This window comes from Macaca thibetana, chromosome 2 (assembly GCF_024542745.1).
Source record: "Macaca thibetana thibetana isolate TM-01 chromosome 2, ASM2454274v1, whole genome shotgun sequence".
Classification (NCBI taxonomy): Eukaryota; Metazoa; Chordata; class Mammalia; order Primates; family Cercopithecidae; genus Macaca; species Macaca thibetana.
In genome coordinates this window covers 37,149,828-37,168,650 of record NC_065579.1, presented here as the reverse complement: position 1 = coordinate 37,168,650, position 18,823 = coordinate 37,149,828, and the positions used below count along the sequence as shown (strand labels likewise).

At 37.4% G+C, this 18,823-nt stretch overlaps 2 protein-coding genes across 16 annotated transcripts in view; one reads left to right on the top strand and one right to left on the bottom strand.

Moving 5' to 3' along the window:
• Window positions 1-18,823, top strand: part of ANAPC13 (anaphase promoting complex subunit 13) — a 1,014,760-nt gene that overhangs the window by 945,221 nt on the left and 50,716 nt on the right. The window lies entirely within an intron of this gene.
• CEP63 (centrosomal protein 63) overlaps window positions 1-18,823 on the bottom strand; it is a 123,964-nt gene that overhangs the window by 63,242 nt on the left and 41,899 nt on the right. For all 13 annotated transcript variants that reach the window (XM_050779613.1, XM_050779604.1, XM_050779614.1 and 10 more), the window contains exons 4-7: window positions 14,521-14,616; window positions 13,569-13,691; window positions 8,950-9,063; window positions 208-441 (exon numbers count right to left, since the gene is read on the bottom strand). In XM_050779613.1, coding sequence (XP_050635570.1) covers window positions 208-441; window positions 8,950-9,063; window positions 13,569-13,691; window positions 14,521-14,616 — 567 coding nt within the window. The remainder of the gene's footprint in view (window positions 1-207; window positions 442-8,949; window positions 9,064-13,568; window positions 13,692-14,520; window positions 14,617-18,823) is intronic.

The following is an 18,823-nucleotide window of genomic DNA, read 5'->3' as shown; positions in this document are numbered from 1 at the left end:
CAATTTTTCTATTTCATAAGAAGCCAGGAAGTCAGACTATAAGTTATGTAACAGTCACAATATTAACAAAACTATCAATATCTGATCCATCATTTATAAAGCAGGGAAGAAAGTATAGATTGTAGAACCTAGTTCTAGCTTAATAACACTCTCTTATAAAACACACATACACACGCTTCCCCCAATTACAGTGATTTTAAAACAGACCTCTAATAGTTTTTCAGATTCCCTCAATTTTTCTTCTTTTTGCTGCTGCTCCTGCAGGACAGTCATACTGGTTCCAACCAAGTCATTGACCCTCATGGTGAGGCGCTCTATTTCCAACTCATTGGCACAGATAGTGTCATTGGCCCGCTCCAGTTTACTGCTTAAGTGTTGAATTTCTGATTGGCTGGAAAGTTCCACAGACTCTAATTTCTGTTTCCGATTGGCGAGCTGAGCCTAGAAACACAGACTATCAATCAATAGGTAAAAGGGAAATTATAAAATAATCAATGAATAAGACTAAAATGAAACTATTATTTCCATAGAAGCATAAAGCACTGGCTCACTAAAATATATATACATTGAGAAGGGGTAAGAAAGAATTGAGAGGCTGGGCATGGTGGCTCATGCCTGTAAGCCTAACACTGTGGGAGGCTGAGGCGGGCAGATCGTTTGAGCTCAGGAGTTGGAGATCAGCCTGGAAACATGGCGAAACCCTGTCTTTATCAAAAATTGGCCGGGTGCGGTGGATCACGCCCGTAATCCCAGCACTTTGGGACGCTGAGGCAGGTGGATCACGAGGTCAGAAGATCGAGACCATCCTGGCCACCAGAGTGAAACCCCATCAAAATACAAAAATTAGCTGGGCGTGGTGGCGCGTGGCTGTAATCCCAGCTACTTGGGAGGCTGGGGCAGTAGAATCACTTGAACCAGGGAGTCGGAGGTTGCAGTGAGCTGAGACTGCACCACTGCACTACAGCCTGGTGACAGAATGAGACTCTGTCTCAAAACAAAGAAACAAAAAATACAAAAACTACCCAAGCATGGTGGCATGAGAGGATCACTCGAACCCAGGAAGCGGAAGTTGCAGTGAGCCAAGATCATACCACTGCGCTTCAGCCTGTGTGACAAAGTGAGAATCTGTCTCAAAGAAATAAATAAATAGAAAAGAATGGATAAAGTAAAGGGATTCCTCAGGAGAAGAGATGCTACAGTATCCTACCTACTTACACAGAAATTCAACTGCAACCTGGCTGGAATTATTTCCTATTTAAAACATAGGAAATAGGAGCTATAATGCATTATTATATTTCTGATGGAAGTTTAGAAATTAGATTTCAAAATCACTAAATTTGTAGTTTAAATTCCGCCCCCCGCCCCCGCCACCTGGAGCATGTTGTAATTATTCTGTTTTAACATTATAAACATTCATATTTAGATTAGTCAAAGTAACCATAAAATGCTCTTTAAATTCAGAGAAATGGGGAAATTGTGGATTTTTGTTTATTGGAGGAAAAGGTGCTTATAAGGGAGGAGAGATTGGTTCTGTCATCAGTTTTTGGACACTTCCTGAGTTAAAAGAGGTAGACAAATATAGTGCATCTCAAATTGGTTTCTCTCAATGATATATCTACTGACTACTATGTTTTAGGCTATGCATTCCAGCAATATTGGGTTTTAGCTCCAAACTTTTTAGTATTTACAAGTTTTAATCCAGCATCCTGGCTGGTACTTCATCTACACACTGAAGATGAATATAAATAATCTGTGGAAGTAAACTTCCCTTATTCTAAATATTTCTAAAGGTAAAAGCACACAATTTTATTTTAGAAATACAAGTAGAAATATCTCTGGGAAATCTATCTGTTGCAGATTTAAAGATTTTATTATTTGCAGTACAGGTCCAAATCCTGTACTGTATACTGTAGTCAAATAAAGTAGATGCTAAAAACTTCCCATAAGCCAGAGAGAGGGTAGAAGAGAGGTGAAGAGACAGACAAATACTGTTTGTATAAATTACTGATCAAGATTTCAGTGCAAAGAGCCTTTTTTTTTAAACCAGATTCCTACAATGGTATAAAGGAAGAACATCAACATTTAGGTTTAGATTCACTAGAACAATTGCTAAGCATGGAACTGTCTCCAAACTTTTAAATATAATATAAACTTTTTTTTCAAAGAGGAAAGGTTTCCTGTGCAGAATAAATAAATGCAGAGAATGGGTGAGGGTGAGAAGGAGAAAAGGGTTAGAGCTCAGCTTGCTGAAACATCCCTTAGTCCTACCCTTAATCTGTACAGCAGCCCTGGGTCTTAGCAAAACACAGCTAGAAACCCACTGCCCAAATGGGCACTCAGATAATACATAATTGCAAAACACTATCTTCCTAATACTGCAAGAGTTACCTAATACTATCAACTCAAATCTGTGATCTTAAACTCAGTATTGATATAATAAACTAATAGTCAAACCAAGGTATACTTTAACCAGTGATTCTAGATTTGCTAAATACTAAAAAACTTCTCAGTTTTGAAGAATGAAGAACATAACCTTCTTTCACTGATTTACTATTTTGGTCACACAAAAATACAGTTTTTTTTAAGCATAGTGAAAAGTACATAATCAACTCAAGTACAAACTCTAAATTTTCATTGCCTAGAATACACTAGGGTTACACTACCATCGCAGTCACCCACATGCGGCTACTGCACAACTAAACTGTGGCTAATCTGAATTGAGATGTGCTCTTAACTGTAAAACACAAATTCAGTTAAAGATTTCAAAGACTCAGTTAAAAAATGTAAAGTAACTGTTGTAATATTTGATATATTGAGTTATTAAAATTAATTTCACCTTTTTACTTTTTAATGTGACTAGTAGAAAATTTTAAATTACATGTGACTCACCAATATCTATTAGCATTACAATAATCTCAAGAATACCTCATCAATACTAAGAAAGTATTATTTTTATTTTTATTTTTTTTTTAATTTTTTTATTACTATTATACTTTAAGTTCTAGGGTACATGTGCATAACGTGCAGGTTTGTTACATATGTATACTTGTGCCATGTTGCTGTGCTGCACCCATCAACTCGTCAGCACCCATCAACTCGTCATTTACATCAGGTATAACTCCCAATGCAATCCCTCCCCCCTCCCCCCTCCCCATGATAGGCCCCGGTGTGTGATGTTCCCCTTCCCAAGTCCAAGTGATCTAAAAATAATTATTTAAAATACTTATAAAATAATGATTATTTCTGATAATTATCTGGCTTTAGAGGTATTTTAAGGTTGGCATAGTTAAACTTTTTTTTTTTTTTTTTTTTTTGCAGTAACCACTAATTCTTTGAGCCAGAAACAGGCATTCCTCTTATTAATCTAACATTTAGCATTCTATTGGAGTGGGTAGAGAGTTATTTCAACAATACAAATCACAGCAGAGGTGGTTAAATGAAGCAATCAAGAAGGCAATTTACATCAGGGAGACTGAAATTGAAACTGAAACAAATGGCCAGTGTGGGCAGCTAAAGGGTGAAGGACAGTGGAGAAGAAATTGGGGACTGGGGGTTGAATTCAAATCCTCTTCTGGATGTGTGATAGGTACTTCCTGGTGCTTCAAGAAAAGGACTCTCCCAGATAGTGAGATTACTATGAACAATGTGATATGAAGCAACAGGGCTTTTTATTTTCCAAAGAATCCAGTATAAAGGTATGGCCATTGTAAGCATCAATCCCTTACTAAGCTCCCCATCACTGTCAACTCCAAATGCGCCAGTGCAGGCCACAGCCTTGCAGCATTTCCACTAGAGAGCAGCCTAAAGAGCCTGCTAACAACACAGCTCCCACTAAGATCCTGTTATCACTGCTGTGTCTATGCTACTACGAACTTTTAAACAGTAAGTCTAAGTCAATTCAATTAACTCTGATATTTCTACCAAGACAACAGATTAACATTTGAGTTAGGGTCATTTTTTTCTTCAGAAGTTGTGACAGCAAAAGGATGCTTTTAAAAATATAACATATATACTTATAAATACATTTATATACATATAATTAACAGTGGATTTAAAATTAACTTGAAGAATATCTTACAGCTCATCTAAGCATTTCAAAAGGAAAACATATAGAGCAACCTCTACTTTTTTCACATACTGTTTATCAGCTAAATATTTTATATTTTATGTTGGCTTAATATTTTAATTTTTTTCAAATGTTCCTAATGTTCACTAAGTTTTCCTTAAACATTTCCTTTGCATTATGTAGGCAAGAGAAAAAGTAGCAGGTAATTTGTTGCCTTCTAAACATAAATGACCTTGGTTTTAGACTGTACTGATCCTTTTCTTATACTATATAACCTCCATTCTGTTATTACATCTAGCATTATAGTTTAACAACTGTACTTTTAAATAAAATACATTTTAATATTTGATAGAACAAACATCCCCCATTACTCTTTTTTAAAAAATGTTGGTGGCCAGGCGCGGTGGCTCACACCTATAATCCCAGCACTTTGGGAGGCGAAGGCGGGTGGATCACTTGAGGTCACGAGTTCGAGACAAGCCTGACTAGGATAGTAAAACCCCGTCTCTACTAAAAACACAAAATCAGCTGGGCATGGTGGTGCATGCCTGTAATCCTAGCTACTTGGGATGCTGAGGAGGTGGATTGTTTGAATCTGGAAGGCAGAGGTTGCAGCGAGCCGAGATCGCGCCATTGCACTCCAGCCTGGGCAACAAGAGCGAAAATCCACCTCAAAAAAAAAAAAAAGTTGGCTAGTATCATTCATTTATCATTCCATATGAATTTTAGAATCATTTTGTTCCTGAAAACGTTATACTCAGTAAATTATATAACCATTTAAAAAACAAATTTAGATCCCTATCAAATACTTTACACTAAAATAATTTTTAGATAAAATGCATTAAAAAGAAATGATAAAGCATTAGAAGAAATTTGACTTAGGTAAGACTTTATAGTATGACATCAAAGATAGAAACGCTGAAGAAAAAATTGATAGAATTAAGTAATTCTAATTAACTGTTTAAAAAACAATTGTATTTCCATAAAAAAATTAAGGTAAATTGAGTACACACACACAACTGTAACATAATAGCAAAGGGCTTATACTTCATACTTAAGTGTATGAAGAGCTCTTTCAGAATAGTAAAATATAAACATCTGGCCAGGTGTGATGCTAACACTTTGGGAGGCCAAGACGGGCAGATCACTTGAGGTCTGGAGTTCAAGACCAGCCTGGTCAGCGAGGTGAAACCCTGTCTCTACTGAAAATACAAAAATTAGCTGAGCGTAGTGGCGAGCACCTGTAATCCCAGCTACTCAGGAGTCTGAGGCAGGAGAACTGCTTGAACCCGCAAGGCAGAGGTTGCAGTCAGCCAAGATCAGGCCACTGCACTCCAGGCCGGACAACAGAGACTCTGTCTCAAAAAAGAAAATAAAATAAGATTTTAAAAAAAAATCCTAAAAGAAAGGCGAATAAAGGACACAAATAATTTATAAAAAATGAAGATGGCCATAAACAGACGAAAAAAGTGCTCAACCTCACTCATATTACAATATATATTAAAACAATGATATCATTTTTTTTCACCTATAAGATTAGCAAAGGCAAGCCTAAAAGTGGGGAAAGTCAAAAGAAATAATAGTGCTTAATGTAGGGAAAATATGAGGAAATGGATATTCTCACATACTACTAAAGAAAGTCTATCAATCCATCATTGGAGAAAACTTTGGCAATGTATATTAAAATATTTGAATGTACTCTTATACAGCAAATCCAATTCAAGGTCCATTTCCTAAGAAAATAAATATTCCTAAATGTTTATATAAGGATGTTAATCTAAGCACTATTTACAAAAGTGAAAAGTAAAAAACTAAACGTTCTACAGTAAGGGACTGGTTACAAATGTCATCATACGTTTGACGATAAGGTGGACTTCTATGTAATCATTATGACTACAAATTTGTTGACATATCGTATTTAAAAAGGAAAAATTTTAAAGCTGTGAAGTGCTTAGCTGCTTAGCATAGTATCTGATCACATAGTAAGCATTCTATATATTTTAAAGTTATTACTTCATGGAAAATTTCAAGCATACACAAATATAGAGAGAGTAAGATGAACCCCTATCACACAACTTCAAAAATTATCAACACTTTGCTACTGTCAGTATTTTTTAAAGTTTGCAACTACCACTCCCTTCCCATTCACAGTGCATATAGTTTTTTCCTACCAAAAGTACATGAATGTATTGCACACTGTATGTAAGCATACACAAAGTCAGAAGAAATTTATACCAAAATTTTATTCATGGTAAATCTCTAAACGGTAGAATTATGGGTGATTTATTTATTTCTCATTTTATCCGCATTTTCTCATTTTTCTAAAATAAGCATGTATTATGTAATTTTAATAGCTTCTTAAAAGAAATGAATTCAAGCAAATATATGTCAAAGAATGAGAAGTTGTTTCTGAATTATACTTTTAGATGTTAAAAACATACAAGAAAAAAATTATACAAAGATTTTTTTTAAATGAAGGGTAGGTTAATATCCACTTAGTCTCCCAGGTTTTCCACTGCTGTTGTTCAATGGTGACCCACATTTCAACCAAATGCAATCTATCAACCTTGACAGGATTCTGACTCAAACATCCGATTGTAAAAAGATAGTTTTTTGGACAACTGGGGAAATGTGAACAGACTGGATATTAAGTTATATTAAGAAGTTATTATTCTATTAATGTGATACTGATATATTGTAGTTATTTTTTAAGTCCTTACTTGTTTGGAAATAAGATGATATCTATGATTTGCTCTGTAATATTCCACCCAAAAATAAGAAGTAGTGAATGGTATAGAGTTTCAGTTTGACAAGATAAAAAAGTTCTAGAGATCTGTTGTACAATGTACATATAGTTAACACTACTATACTATACATTTAAAAATGGTTAAGGTGGAACATTTTATGTGTATTTTACCACAATTAAAATAAAGATTTACAAGATGACAACTATTAATGCTCGTTAATGGATATAGATAAGTTTATTTAGACGTTTAAAAAAATGATGATCATACAGCACTGGTATATACTGAATCATTGAAAGATTTAATTTTATTTAGTTTGCCAAGGGAGAAAGATAAATACATTTATAGGTAACATTTTTATTAAACAATCAGATAGTTTTAGGTTAAACAAAACTATCAGAAGAATAATTCAAACACCCTTAGTAGGAAAACAAATGTTGGCTGTTGAAAGACTTCTTACTCTAGCCGTAGCTGAATTACAGTAAGTAAAAATCCCATTTTTGCTAACAATGAAGTTTTTATCATGTAGAGTCAATAATCACAACAGTAATTTGGAATAGAATAACAGTAATGTGAAAAGAGACTCTATAATCAATAATACTCCATGGATAAATAATTGAGAACTGTAAAAATTAAGACTCAATTTGTTTTTTTGTCAATCTGAACCCTACAACTAGAATATAACAATATCTTGGTCAAGTGTGGTAGCTCACACCTGTAATCCTAGCACTTAGGAGGCCAAGGTGGGAGGATAGCTGGAGCCCAGGAATTTGAGATCAGCCTGAGCAATGTAGCGAGACCTCATCTCACGAAAACCAACAAATTTTTTTGTTGTTGTTAAGAAAAAAAAAACATGTATTATATATAAAACAATACCTTATAGTTATTAGGTCTGTATAGTGCTTTGGCATTCAAATAAAAAAACTGGTCTAGACATCTCATGATTTCACTGGTCTGTCTGGCTGCGTAGCTTGCTGTGGCCTAAAAAATAAATTTCTTCCTTGCAGTTGTTGTGAACTTTTCCTATCATTTTGAATGAAGTTACTCACAGCAGAGCCACTGTCGGTAGTTTATCAGACAGCTGATATTTCAGGGAGACGAACAAAAAGTTAATGCATTATTGAGACTTAAAACAGCATATAAATGCAGATTATTTTAAAAAATCCAAAAAGCCAAAAAAAGCAAAAAACAAAAAAACCTCCCTTCTAGCTATTTCAACTTACCCAGTCTGTTGCCTCATTCTATAAAACTAAGATAACTACCAACCTTGACAGATTATCATAATATTAAACAGAGAACACACACAAAAATTGTCTAGAAGCACTGGGTCAATGTCTAGCACATAACAGATGATCGCAACTTTTTTTAGTTTCCTTTATGTTCTTGATTCTAACTGAAAAAGGAATGAGCTGAGTAGGTTCTTACAAGACATATTCCTAAAGTAGGTGTCTGGTTTTTGGTTTTGCTTAAGCCATTAAGAGAAAAGTTTCTATCAGTGTTCTAAAATAAGTATTTTTGTTACCACAAAGACACCACTTTTAGTTAGTGTGCACACCATTGCCATGTGACTCTCTCCACATCTGTCCGCACGGGCAAACAAACTGAAGCTCCCCAGCTGAGGCACCTCGGCCAAGACACCCCAGTGACCATAGGGATGGTGCAAGGCACGGACTATAGTAGAGCTGAGAGACCTAACAAGAGACAGAAAGACATGGAAAAGGAGACAGAGGGAGGAATGGGATTGTGGTAAGGAAGAAAGAGAGGAGAGGAAGAGAGGGCGACAAAGCCAGGGACCAAGATGAGGACAGTGAACATGGATGCAAGCATAGAGCCTCAGTAAGCAAGACAATGACAGAGAGTGGGTGAGCAAGTCAGAAACAAGCAAGGAGGCAAAGCGGCAAGCCGGCACAAAGACATGAGCCTGGACAGGAGAGTGAATACACGCATGTGTGAGGGCAGGAGGGAAGGAGGAGCTGGGTCTAGATGCTGAGGAGGAGAGGCTACCTAAACAAGAAAGAGAGCAGGGTTCGTGGAGAGAAGCTGAAAGAGGCTAAATGGTACCAGGACACTGCATTAAGGTAGTTCAAACTTGATCAAAACCTATCTGCTTCTCATTATTTTAAAAAGTCTTAGGCCTACCTGAATTATCTCTGATTGTTCAGCCAGAGCCTTCCTTTGTGCCTCCAGTGAAGATACCTGTTGCTGATAAATCAAGCGTTGCTTCTCCCAGTCCAGCGATTTCTGACGGAATTCCTGAGGAAGCAATTAGAGTACTTAATTTCTGAGTGCTTCTCCTCACTGTCACTACTTCCCAGACTCCCTTTTACTTTAATTTCTCCCCATGTCCCTGGGTACGCTCGCACCTTTCTCCACAGCAGGAGACCCATTACTCACTTAGCTAACAGAGCTAGAGAGTAACACTAAATTCCTCACATACTGTGCCTCTGGATATCTGTCTTTCTAAATTTAACACCCTAATGGTGAGGAGTATGAAACGCAGATGCTAAGCACTGGATTCAGATGTTTTTCATTGATTTGCTGCCACCTAAGGGTTGTTATAATTTTCTAGTGAATTTTCAGAAAACTGACGCTAAGATAACTAAAATTTTAAAGTATGATTACAGATATCCCTCGCTATCCAAATTCTTGATATCCAGACCCAGGAATTGAACAGATTAAATTTTCAGATAAGTCCTTTGGTAACCCAAATCTTACTTCTCAGTATCTAAAACTCAAGAACCAAGTAGATTCAGACAATACAATATCCTTTGATGTCCAAATTTTTATTATCTCAACAGAGGAACTGCAAAGGCTTGAATAACAAAGAAAATCTGTACTAAATTTTAACAGATATTTGTAACCCAAAGCCGAACAGTTCAAAATTAATGATGGATCAATAGTAACATCAAATTGCATGATCAAGAAAATGATTTCAATATTTATGAAAATGGGGCAAATTAAAGGGAAAGGAAACTCAATCTTTCTATCACTGTCTTCCAGGATCCTCAACTCCAGAAGTCTCAGGCTCCTTAAGATAACTGTTGTTAACCAAATTTCTGATATTCATTCATTCATTCATTCATTCATTCATTCATTCAATCATTCTACTATATATGCCAGGTACTGCTTTTGGTGTCAGGGATACAATACTTAACAAAACAAACAAAAACCCTAGTCCCACTCAACTGGGGGCAACAGATGACACATTTCTTGTATGGTATAGCAGACGGTAATACATGATTTGGAGAAAACAGAGCATGAAGTCTTCAGAGTTGGGGTTGTAATTTTTAAAAGGGATGGCCAGACTGAGTGAAAAACATTTAAGTAAACACTTAGGGAGATGAGGGTGAAGTTACAATATTCTGGGTGGAAAGAACAGCCTTGAAATAAGAGCATCCTGGTGTGTTTAAGGGTGAGAAAGGAGACTAGTGTGGCTGGAACAAAGTGAATGAAAGCAAAAATAGGAGAAGACAAGGTATGAGAATGAGACCACGTAGGCCATTAGGATAACTTAGGTTTTTTTTTCTTTTTAATACTTTAAGTTCTAAGGAACATGTGCACAACGTGCAGGTTTGTTACATATGTATACATGTGCCATGTTGGTGTGCTGCACCCATTAATTCATCATTTACATTAGGTATATCTCCTAATGCTATCTCTCCTCCCCCTGCTCCCCACAATAGGACCCGGTGTTTGATAATCCCCTTCCTGAAGCTGCTGGAAGGTTTTTGTATAGGAAGTGATATAATTTGATTTACAGAATCATTCTGGCTATTGTGCTGAGAAAAGAGAAGTCTAAGATGACTGTGAGGTTTTTAGGTCGAGCAAACTGAGTTGCTATCAACTAAAACATGAATCAGTGTTGGGGAGATGAGGAAGAGAAAGACAGGACCTTTAGCTTGGACATGTTAAGTCTGACACATTTCACACATCATAGTGGAGATAGGAAACAGGCAGTTGAAAGTTATTCTGTCATGAAGAGGCAAGGTCTCGGCTAGATATATAAATTTTGAATTGTCAACATATACACAGTGTTAAAGCTATGAAATTCAATGGGACCAATAGGGGAGTGAGCGTAGACAGGAAAAAAAAAAAGGGAAGGTCCAATGACATGATCCTAGGTTAAGGAGTAACGGAGACTGAGGAGTGATGAACAAGGAGAAAAATGAGAGAAATGTGGTTTTTCTCAAGCCAAGTCAAGAAAGAGGGTAAGGAGGTGGGAGAGACCAGCTCTCCTACAAAGCTGTAGGTAGGATGAGGAAGATGAGGACCAGCCCACAGGCTCTGGGAATGTGTAAGTCACTGGTGACCTCTATGTGAACAGCTTCTGCAGTGTGAGGGGACAAAAGCCTTGAGTGGGTATAAGAAAAATGAGACAAGAGAAACTGGAGACAAGTATAGATAACAGAGGTAATTTTTTAGTTATAAAATGAAAGAAATAAAATGGGGCAGAGGAGGAAGAGACAGGTCAAGAGAGGATATTTAAGAGGAAGGAAATTTGGATGCTGGTAAAAAATATCCAGTAGAGAGAAAAAATTAATGCAGAAAAAGAGAAGTTGAACTACTAGAGTAATGCCTTGGGTAGAAAAGGGGGAGGGCATGGGTAGTTCCTCCAGGAAAGAAGGCAGGGTACATGGGCACAGATGCAGATAGGTGGGTGGACACAGAGCTGGAAGTCTATACACAGAGCTGGAAGTCTATATATCTTTGGGTTATAAAGATATAACCCAAAGGTGAGGATGTGGGGATAGGTGTTGAGAGTTTGAGGAGAAAAGCAGAAGTCTGAAATACTCATTGTGGAAAGTAGGAGATGAGAGGAAATACAGTACGATTCCAGGTAGCATTAGGACCCATTTGAGGTTAGGGACCATGAATTTAAAGTGAGATCAGACAGTATAGTTAGGGTTTTCTCCAGCCATGTTCAGCGATACATGACAGGTAGAGAGTGGGCAGAAAGGTGGACTTAAGCAGATCTGTGATTCTGCCAAGCAAATATGAGGAAGCAAGAGAGGAGCACACGAGATGAAAGGGAAAGTTAAAAATGTAATCACAGAATTTAAAAGCTGGCTAAAGACCAATAAGTGAGAACACTAAGTAGATAATGGAGCAGTAAAAAGGCGGCAGAATTCAATCATTTTAAGGGATGGATAATGATTACTGAGAGGCAAAGGACTAGAGAGAGTTAGCTGAAAAGATAGGGATTGGTAGTCTGATAATTAAATGCTTGAAAATGAGATTCTAGAGGGGTGGCATATATTGGTAATGACAAGAGCTGAGGAATGGCAATGGGAATAAGTAGATGAGACAGAGACATAATCAAACCATCTGTGGAGGAAAGAAAGACAAGAAACTGTAAGGTCAGAGTATTATAAGCATCATCCCTCCAGATCCTGAGATCCTCAAAGTTATGGTAAGAGTAATGTTGAAGAGAACTGACAGTGAGCTGGGTGCTGAAATCAATGAGCCAAGGAAATAACCCAGAGATCAGAAGATGACTACTTTGGTTGTTATGTACATTGGCTGGCAGCATAGGCTGGTAACATGAAAATCAAAGATGGGGTTTTTGAGGTAGCAAGGAAAGAAAATAGTCAGGAAGTGGCAATGTGAAGCAAGAAGGATATAGGGTTTGGGGGGAAAAGGTATTGCTGAAAAGGGTGGAAGGGAAGCAGTATCTGCAGTCTTCTGATTCTAAGCTCTTCAAATGTAAAAAAATTTGAGATATAAAGGAATATTAAACACAGAAATTATAATTTTAAGTAACAATAATATACTGGCATTTGTAGGTGACAGGTCACTGAGAGTAAAAACTTATAAGTGATCACACAAAGATGTTGAACAATGTTTCTCAAATCAGAATAAGCTAGGGGAGCTGGATACAATGCAGATTGTAGGTCCTATGCCATCCTAGGTCCTATGCCATACTGCTGGATCAGCATTTCTGAGAGCCTAAAAGCACCCTGGGAATTCTTATGTCCACTGAAAAACTAATGGCAAGGACAAAGGAAGAGAGTGACAACTTTGTGCTGCTCCTTCATCTACTCTTGGTACTATTAGCTCACCACCTCCCCTTAAGTTCTCAATATATACATCAATCATGTAGTTATTCAGTCTTAATAAAAACAAAGTCAGCAGAGAAGGAAGTGAATGCCTTACTACATCTAAATGGGAATTGAGAATAATCTGATACAGAGATTACTTTGTACAAAAAGTGCTATGTACTTTCCACATTTACTAAGCCCCCACTTTATTAGGTGCTTGAGATACAATGATATATAAGACAAGAACAATGCCCACAGAGGACTGTCTGTAACTAGTGGTCAATGTTTCCCAATGGGAGAGATACTGGCATTTGAGGTACAATAATCCTTCCTGTGTGGAACAATCTTAGGCATATTTAGTATCCCTGGTCCCTGTCCCCTAAATGCCAGTTTTATTATGCTCAGTCATTTTGACAACCAAAAAAAAAAAAAAGGCCTCCATACATTTGCAAATGCTCCCCAAGGGTGGTAGTGCCCTGTTGAGAATTATTGATGGCCAGTAATCCTGTTAACCATAGGGAACCAGATGATGATAGGATGTATGGTGGATCACCCTCTCACCTTTGAAATAGCTTAGTGGCAGTCCTAAAGATGGTAGAAAATTGGTTTCAGAAAATAGTGCCATTAAAAAAAAAAAAAAGAAAATAGTGCCATTAGAAACAGCATTTTCCTACATGAAGGCTGACAATCACTATGAACAAATTATTACTATGAACATACCTCTATTTTTGCAGTTAACCTCTCAATTTCAGACCGATCTTCCCTGTGATTTTTGGTATTTCCTCTGAATTCCCTCATTTGCTTTTTCTGAAGCTTTTCGTAGCTTCTCTTCAGTATGCCTAACTGTAGAAACAGTTATTTCTATACTTAAAGTTTAAGAATTTGAAAAGAGTAGTGGTGAGAAAAATTTGTATTATGAAAACAAGAGCAGTGCTAACCAGTATTACTGAGAACATGTTAGATTTCCAAACTAAAACACAAAAGGAAACTAAAAATTAAATATGTAAAACAAACATTAGTAAAGAAATACAAAGAAAAAATTTTTTAAAAATTTTAAACAAAAGTTTTTGATTACAATAGCCTTGCACTTAAAGACCCTACCACCTAGCCCCACAATAAAAGCAGCAAATTAAAACTCTTTTTCTTTCCTCCAGGTCTGTGATTCTCAAAGCTATGCTCTTGCAGAGCACTGATATTTAGGATGCAGGAGAAGAATACTTTGCAATTAAATCAGAATAAAAGCAGTTTTTTCCAAATCTGAAGAATAAAATTGAGTTAATGGACAGAATTTTCTTACTTATTTATCCCAAAATGCTTCTTAAATTTTGGATCCTCCATTGTTTATAATCTAGTAACTGATAAAAATTAAAATATTAAATGTAATTTTTGGTATCAAGTATTTCACAGTATTACACAAAAACAGCCCTAACTTCTTTCAGGTACTCAACCAAGAAACATATTTTACCATCTCTTCTAGGTAGCATCAAACCTACAATTAGGCAAACCTCTTTACCTGGATTAAAGAACAGAGAAATGGATTCCCACTCCTGTATCTTCCATGCACTATATATTTCCCACTTCACAAAGTAGAAAGTGGCTTTCGTTAACAAAGTTCTCAAGGGTGAAAGAGAGAGAACTACATATACGACATTTAACAAAACTAAAATCTCACTTCTTCATGTAGTTTCTTCAACTCCTGCTTATACTCCATGGTCATCTCTTGCTTGATTTTTTCATGTTCTTCTACCTGCTGATGCAACATTCCAACCTAAAAGCAAAAAAGTGGTAGTATTTTTCATTAGCATTGAAACAACATCCCTGAGGTATAAAAATATAAAATAATCTCTGTATTTATTTGTAAATTCAAGTTCTCAAATGCATATATATGGTTACCCCACTTCTTAAGAAGTCAAATACCTAGTTATTTAATAATTCTTAACATTGCCAAAAAATAGTGAACAAACAACTAGTTTTTAGAATTTCTAGATTTAGATGAAAACTCTTTCTTTATTTTTTGTTCTTTTTGAGATGGAGTCTCGCTCTGTCACCCAGGCTGGAGTGCGGTAGCACAATCTCGGCTCACTGCAACCTCTGCCTCCCAAGTTTAAACAATTCTCTGTCTCAGTCTCCCGAGTAGCTGGGATTACAGGTGCATGCCACCACACCTGGCACATTTTTGTATTTTTAGTAGAGACGGGGTTTCCCCATCTTGGCCAGGCTGGTCTTGAACTCCTGACCTCATGATCCATCTGCCTCGGCCTCCCAAAGTGCTGGGATTACAGGTGTGAGCCAGCGCACCCAGCCGAAACTGTCTCTCTCTGTCTGATTATTCTACTCAACCCTTTTCATAAAAAAAAATCTCATGAAAATAAGAAATATAAAGTTTTGAGAGCCCTGGAAACCAACAATACTTCATAAAAAATCTAGAAGACTTTAAGAATAATTTCTCTACAATAAAGTACAGAATAGTAATGTCAGACAGGGAAAAAAAAGGAGGCCTGTGCCTGCTTTACCATTTGCCCAACTTCAGAGAAACAAGTTCCACCAACCATGGTAAGGAAGTTATCCTAACCCACTTTTCAATGATTTGATACCAAAGACATCTATTTTCTGCCAAGCCTTCACCTCCACAAGTATCCAGAAGTAGTTCTTTTAATAACCAGCTAGAATTTCATCGACTGATAAGTAGGAAGGGAGAGGGAAAACAGGGAACAGGAGGGAGTAAACAAACACCATCTAGAACAGTAAGTTTCTTAAAAGTACTAGAAATAAACTACTTATAAGAATGAGGAGTTAATGCAATTCCAATAAAAAATTATAGTGGAATTTATTTTTGTAAGAGAACTTGAAAAAGTCATTCTAAAGTTCAAACTGGAAGAATGGGTAAATACAGGCAATAAAATGGAAAAGTCTAGTTTTTTAAAAAAAGATGTAAGTGAATGATGTAACTGAATTTCTGGATGAAAGGAAACTTTCTGAGCTTAAAACTAATGAAAAAGTAATTTTAAAATGATACATTTAACCATGTAAAACTTCTATTTAAAAAAAATCCAATTAACAAAATTAAAAGGTAAATAAACAGAAAAATATTTACAAAAAATCAAAGGGCTTTTAACTTTTAGTATACAAAAAACTCTTACAAATTTGTAAAAAGTATTAAGCTCTCAACAGAAAAATAACTCAAGGACAAGAATGATTCCCACAAAAATATAAATGTCCAATAAACATGAAAAAAGACTTAATTTCACTAGTAATCAGAGGAAAACATCCAACGGCATTTTACATCTATCAAATTAGGAAAGATCTTATAAAATAAGACTTGTGTGGGTAAGTTATTTGGAATCAAAGACCCATAAAGTGTTGAAATACAAAGCACATGATTTCCAGAAAGCAATGTGGGAGTGTATATTAAAACACTCATAAATATTCTTAACCTTGACTTAGTAAACACTACTTTTAGAAATTCATGTAAAAAAAAAATAAATGTAGGCCGGGCACGGTGGCTCAAGCCTGTAATCCCAGCACTTTGGGAGGCCGAGGCGGGTGGATCACGAGGTCAGGAGATCGAGACTATCCTGGCTAACATGGTGAAACCCCGTCTCTACTAAAAATACAAAAAACTAGCTGGGCGTGGTGGCGGGTGCCTGTAGTCCCAGCTACTTGGGAGGCTGAGGCGGGAGAATGGCGTGAACCCGGGAGGCGGAGCTTGCAGTGAGCCGAGATCACGCCACAGCACTCCAGCCTGGGAGACACAGCGAGACTCCATCTCAAAATAAATAAATAAATAAATAAATAAATAAATAAATAAATAAATGTAGAGCCAGGTAGAGCAGCTCCCATCTATAATTTCAGCACTTTGGGAGGCCAAGGCAGGCAGATCACTTGAGGTCAGGAGTTTGAGACCAGCCTGGCCAACACGGCAAAACCCCATCTCTACTAAAAATACAAAAATTCGCTAGACCTGGTGGCAGGTGCCAGAAATCCCAGCCACTCGGGAGGCTGTGGCACAAGAACCGCTCAAACCTGGAAGATGGAGGTTGCAGTGAGCCGAGACGGCATCACTGCACTCCAACCTGAGTGAGACTCAGTCTCAAAAAAAACACAGAAATTGTCAATAGGGATTTGTTCTTTTATAAAAACTGGACAAACTGGAAAAAATCTAAATGTTTATAAATAAATTGTGAACGAATATAATGAATGAAAGTACATAATAAAATATGCAAACATTAAGCTGTATTAAAACAGTTAACATGCAAAATGCTTACCACTTAAAAAACATATGGATATAAAAAGTATACTATACTAAAATCCCAATTTTGGGAAGGATTTTTACTGAAGTTTATTTACATAGCTTAAAGGAAATACACCAAATGTTAATACAGATTAACTCTGATTCAAGGTATTATGATTATTTTTTGCTTCATAGTTTGTCTTTTCTAAAATTTCTCCAATGGCTACTGCTTTTACCAGCAAGAAAAGAACATTTTAAAAAAGAAAAGACAAGAGGCTGACCCTAAGTCTACCTATTTTGCTTTGATAAAGATCACCAGGACTCATCTATTTGATTAAAACAAGTTGATTAAAACAAGTTGAACAGTCTTAACTATTCATATTTCCTAGCCCACAATCCACCAGAAGATGCAAAATTAGAAAGTATGGTAGGTAGAAGGGGTAACTACAATGATCAGTAGAAATGAGCAATAGCTTTTAGCAAAGACAGAAGAAAAAGGGAAACAGATTATCCCAAAAGTAGACTCGTGGCCGGGCGCGGTGGCTCAAGCCTGTAATCCCAGCACTTTGGGAGGCCGAGACGGGCGGATCACTAGGTCAGGAGATCGAGACCATCCTGGCTAACACAGTGAAACCCCGTCTCTACTAAAAAATACAAAAAACTAGCCGGGCGAGGTGGCGGGCGCCTGTAGTCCCAGCTACTCAGGAGGCTGAGACAGGAGAATGGCCCGAACCCGGGAGGCGGAGCTTGCAGTGAGCTGAGATCCGGCCACTGCACTCCAGCCTGGGCGACAGAGGGAGACTCCGTCTCAAAAAAAAAAAAAAAAAAAAAAAAAAAAAGTAGACTCGTGTCTACACTGCTATAACCCGTAAAGACAAAGCACATCAAGCACATCAGTATGTAATAGCCATTACTCCTAACATACCACAACCAAGAGAAAAGTCAACCCTCAAAACACCACACCCGCACCCACACACACACCCTTCCTTAAATTTTCAGAGTGTGGCCTTTTGGCCCTCTATCACATGTTAGACAAGACACACCTGCAGAATCATAAAAACTTTAAATGATTTCATAAGGTCCGCTGACAGCATGGGAACTGACTAGGGAGTTCTCAAACTTAGCCTAAATAGTTCTTTGACCAAGGTTTTTAAAAATTGAAGACAAAGAGGGAGAAAAAAAATAAATAAATAAAAAAAAAGCAGGGGGAGGACAAGATGGCTGACTAGACACAGCCAGGAGGAAAAGCTGCCAATGAGGGACTGAGACAACTGGTGTGCTCCTAACAGATCTTCAGAGGCGGACACTGAGAGTGGAGAGAAGACACAGAAGCTGAGATGAAGGGGGAGGAAGCTGGGAACTGTACACGAGACGACTACTAGGCACCTGGACTCATTGCTGGCCCAAACAACTCTGGAAAAACAGATGAGCTGAACTAGCAAGAAGCAACCCCCTTTTCCCACAGGCCTCTGGAACCCTAGCAGGAGGGGACCCCTTGACCACCATGAACACTCAAGTTGACAGGGTGAGCCACTTAGAGAAATGATAGGAGCAGCAAGCCAGCTGATATGGAGCCCAGAGAGTTTGGTGCGGGAGTATCTGTGGTGGGGTGGTGGGGCATGGCCAGGGATAGCCATCCCCTTAGGCTTAACTGGCTCCCATAGGAGACTTTAGCTCTAAGGCAACTGTTGGACTCGAACTGTGCAGAGTGGTCTTGCCCATCATATGGGGCCAGTCTCACCTG